This window comes from Hesperophylax consimilis, chromosome 16 (assembly GCF_061612785.1).
Source record: "Hesperophylax consimilis isolate HC1 chromosome 16, BYU_Hcon_1.0, whole genome shotgun sequence".
Classification (NCBI taxonomy): Eukaryota; Metazoa; Arthropoda; class Insecta; order Trichoptera; family Limnephilidae; genus Hesperophylax; species Hesperophylax consimilis.
Genome location: NC_142851.1, coordinates 30,290,160 through 30,294,983, shown reverse-complemented (window position 1 = coordinate 30,294,983; position 4,824 = coordinate 30,290,160). Strand labels below are relative to the sequence as shown.

At 36.4% G+C, this 4,824-nt stretch overlaps 1 protein-coding gene across 1 annotated transcript; it reads left to right on the top strand.

Annotated features, from left to right (window-relative positions):
• Positions 1 to 357: 357 nt before the first annotated feature.
• LOC149417023 (uncharacterized) lies at positions 358 to 1,868 on the top strand. Its single transcript, XM_089640734.1, has 2 exons — positions 358 to 775; positions 1,266 to 1,868. Exons 1-2 carry the CDS (start codon positions 737 to 739, stop codon positions 1,773 to 1,775), a joined length of 549 nt encoding a protein of 182 aa, XP_089496860.1. The 5' UTR covers positions 358 to 736; the 3' UTR covers positions 1,776 to 1,868.
• Positions 1,869 to 4,824: the final 2,956 nt, after the last annotated feature.

Sequence of the window (4,824 nt, the reverse complement as noted above, 5' to 3'; positions counted from 1 at the left end):
CGACATTGCCATCGTCACCGCTATCAGACACGAGGAGCAGTATAAAAACCACAAGGGATTTTATTCGCTTAATGTTCAAGTGATATATATTTAATATCGCAACAAGTTCACAAATAAAATAGCTTATTTGAGGTTTTACATATTTTATTAGAAGTTTTATATGTTTGATAGACAGGTTTGTAGTACTTTGTTGACAATATTAAGTATTAATGCACGTTTTTCGGGTACTGTCCAAGACCAATTTAGTTGGAACAAAAGTACACTCAAAACAGAAATGACCAGACCTTATAATCAGATAATTGGGACGTATTTATTACTAGGTACGTTTTACGTAGTAGCAGGGTCTCTATTCCCGAACAAAGAACAATAGTTACTCGTTATGCTCCTCGCAGCGACCAAAAATTACTCGTCGTCGCGACCAACTTTGTCGAATCCTTCAATTTTACGTATTCTTGAACGTCGAACGATCGAAGAGATGATTATATTGGCAGCCCTGTGAATATTGTCTATGTTCTTGATGTTATTCAGATTTCTATGGTGTGACTGTCAAACTGTCAAACAGTGAAACCAAACAAACAGATATGGCCGCGGGTTACGTTACTAATAATCAAAAACAATTACTAATTCAATTGGTAAGTTCAGATATTGAACTAATGCGTGGCAAATTTTCGTCATCTTTTACCTTTTTGCGGAATCCCGACGGAGATGGCAGGTGATTGCCGAACAATTGAATGCCATGGCAGGGGCAAATAAAGATTTCAAACACTGGAGAAAGGTTTGTTTTATTTCCATTAATTTGTGTGTATTGTACACTTAAAATGTCTATTTGTTACCCTCATACTACGTTCAAATGAAGCTCTGCCTATGACAAATTTCTATTCAACAAAACGAGCACCGTGCTCACATCTAACATGGATTCCATGCCGAATCAAGTCCTCTTTGAAAAGTCAAAGCTATGAAAAAAATAATTCTAAAATAGCCCCCCTAACCTAACCTATTTTTTATCATCACTTTTCCGAAGAGATTCCGAGTTGTCCAGTCACCGCTCACATAGTGTTTCGTTTAGCCTGATTTCTATGTTAAAATCATGATATTGAAATTAATGATGATGGGGCTACGCTACATCAAAGCCGATTGCTTCAAAATTCAAGTAAAATTGTGTGATCTTGACGTTGTCCCTCTTTTTAAATATTTTAAGTTCTTATAAAGTCTCTTTCCACTAATATTTTGTGCAAATAATTAATATAATTCCAAAATATTTTCAGACATGGCAAGACTTAAGGTCGAAGGCCAAACTCAAGAATGCCTCCTTGAGGCGGCATGCGGCCGGGACGGGAGGCGGACTACCAGCGCCAGCAGTCAGCCTCAACGCTACTGACGAGCTCATTCTCCAAGTGATCAACCCAGTGTTGATTACGGGACACACGGAAGTTGAAGGGCCTGTTGCTGGCTGCAGCAGCTGGCAGTCTGTTGAGGTGCCACTGCTCTCGGAGGCCACACCTCCCCTTGTGGAACTTCCTACCCATGAGCCTCCACCCGCACAGACTCCGAGGCGTACTGCGGCATCTCGGAGGTTCACAGATTCCCAGAATCTATCCTCTACACTCGTCGAGCAGGGGGAGAGGCGTTTGACGAATTCCACAAATTTTTCAAATGGAATGTTGACTGCAATGACTAGGCTGACAGATGCAGTTGAATCTGTTAGTTCTCTGTTAATTATGGTGGTTCAACTATTGGATGAAATAAAGGCCATCGGACAATGTTTTTTATTTTAAATTATCCAAAGATGGTTAGCATACAATATATTGTGATACTATTTAGTAGCATTTTAGTCTTATCTGTTTTTTCTTTAAAATTATCCAAAGATGGTTAGCATACAATATATTGTGATACTATTTAGTAGCATTTTGTTCTTATCTGTTTTTTCTTTAAAATTATCCAAAGATGGTTAGCGTACTATTTAGTAGCATTTTAGTCACAATGTGATATTGTGATACTATTTAGTAGCATTTTAGTCACAATGTTTTTTCTTTAAAATTATCCAAAGATGGTTAGCATACAATATATTGTGATACTATTAAGTAGCATTTTAATCTTATCGGACAATGTTTTTTCTTTAACATTAACTAAAGATGGTTAGTATACAATATCAGCGTAATGAAAGCGTTGTAATTAAACAACTGAAACTGTAATGTTTTCTGGGTTATATGATAAAAATTATGATACTATTAGAAGCATTTTAGTTTTATCAGAGATAAATAAAATGTTTTTTTCTTTAAAATTAACCAAAGAGAGTTAGTATCAGCATAATGAATGCGATTTTTATTTTTATCATGGATAATTATAATGTGTAACTAACTAACACCAGAATTGTAATTTACTAGAAAATATCAGACTTGATTGGTTCCATCAGTGTACTAATTCTTTATTTTTAGCTTGTAGTACAAAATATGTTAAAATGATTACAATTTTAATCGAACAACTGAAACTCTAATGTTTCCTGCGTTATATAAATTGTGATACTATTTGGTAGCATTTAGTTTTATCGGAGATAAATATAATGTTTTTTCTTTAAAATTATTCAAAGATATTTAGTAGACAATATCAATATCAGCATAATGAATGCGATTTTTACCATGGATAATTATAATGTTTAACTAATTAACACCAGAGTTGTAATTTATTAGAAAAATATCAGACTTGATTAGTTCTATCAGGGTACTAATTATTTATTTTTAGTTTTTATTACAAAATAAATTGTCATTGTATATTGAAAACTGTGTTGTTTCTGTATTATTTGATTAAAAAAATTATGATATTCTTAATGTTAAATACATTTTTTATGATCACACCATTGTTTTCTTACATTTTACATTACTATATTATCAGAAAATATATAAAACTTTTTGAAATTATACAATACTGAACGTGGGGCGAGACCCACCCAAAAGAGATGGGGCTTATTATTTTTTACAGCAACTGGATTCAAAATAATGTTTAAAATGTCTAGTTTCCAACATAACCTTCTTTGTGTCAGGTAATCAGCCACGGCCAGTGTAAAACATAGATGGTATTATGTCGGCCTTAAATAAATTAGTTGGCTTGCAACCAAAAAATAGTGATGCTTTCAAAATCACTTATTATAATCACGTGTAAATATTGTATTTGAAATGTTTGTTGTAACGCAGCCTCATATAGCCTCACCTCACCACTTAATATTTGTGTGTAAAACGTAAGAACGGGATGGGGGTGGAATAAATGGAGACACAAGGACTATCAGCCGACGCACTAAGGCTTTGTTGAGCCTAAAATTCCTTATGAAGGCTTCATCGGTCGTATTGGCGAAGGAATCTACCCTCTGACGAAACGTTCGTGGGTCTCAAAGCAGCTGCTTCAGCTTGCTCAACATCGTGAATCACAGCCAACATCGCTGGTAAATCAGCCATTATAAATTGCAAAATGGCTTTACAAAAATAGACGATGTCTTTGCGGGTGCGAAAGTTCGCGCGAGAAAACAATAATGCCAGATTTTGACAGCTAATTGCATAGATACGCTAACAACCTACCGCTCGCTGCCCGTTTCGACTGGTTTACCCCACTCGTTGTTATGTGGAATGACTTTTGACGTTTGGCGTCTAAGAATCTTCCTTCGACCAAGCTCAAGAATAACCAAGTCGACCAACGGACGTACTTTCGACGGCGATTACGAGCGACGACGCTTCCAGAATAGAGCCCCAGCTCGCGGAGTAAGAGAACAAGAAGTTAGGAAGTACTTCTCAGACGAATAAATCCTTTTTACAATTTATTTTTGCTACTTGTAAGTTACTAACTCATGTTGTCACAAAAAAATTACAAAACATAAGTGATAAAAAAACAATTTTAGAATAAAATTATGCTTTGTTTCACATACAGTACAGTACAAAAATAGCAATTTTTATTTATTGAATAGCGCACAAGAGTCCCAACTGCCATAGTAAGACTATGGCATTCCTAATATGTATGTTGTGTGGCTGAAGGTATTTTTTTATATTTTTTTTTTATAGTGAATACCTCACAAGAGTCCCAACTGCTCCCGTCTGGAGCCAGTGAGACTATGGCATCCCCAATAGGGGGATTTTGTGAGGCTGAAGGTAAGTGGGGAAGGGAAAGAGGAAGGTGGGGAAGTACCTGGCTATTCAGATCTAGTCACTAAACACGGCTAAAGCCATTTGGAGCAACGTTTCAATTCTGAATGGTGGTCTTACACCAGGGCGATACTGGTAGTATCTTCCACTCTGGAACGTGCCGCAAATATACCATATATTATTTTAATTAATTAATTGTGAAATAACACAAATTAATCAAATAAAATTTATTTGCGCACGCCGGGTTCGAACCCGCGACCTTCGGAATGGCAGTCCAATGCGTTACCACTGGACTATGCCGGCCGTATTGGGGAGGGGGAGATAAAGAAGAGGAAGGTGTAAGAGTACCTGGATATTCAGATCTGGTCACCAAACATAGTTATAGCCATTTAAGCAATGCTTCAATACTGAATGCTTGTCTTACACCAGTATCTAGCACAGTCGATCGATAAAGATTTTATCGATAATGTCGGTAACTTTTCATCGTTCCTGAGCATGACTGCAGATCGCCAACGAACAGATAACAGTTCACGTCGAATAAATTATTAATACTTAATCGTTGTGAACTGTTTTTTTTTCATTTGTGATCTGCTGTCATGCTCGGGAACGACGACAAGTTACCGACATTATCGATAAAACCTTTATCGATCGATCGTGCTAGGTACCCTGGCGAAACTGAGATTCTTGTGGTACGTTCCAC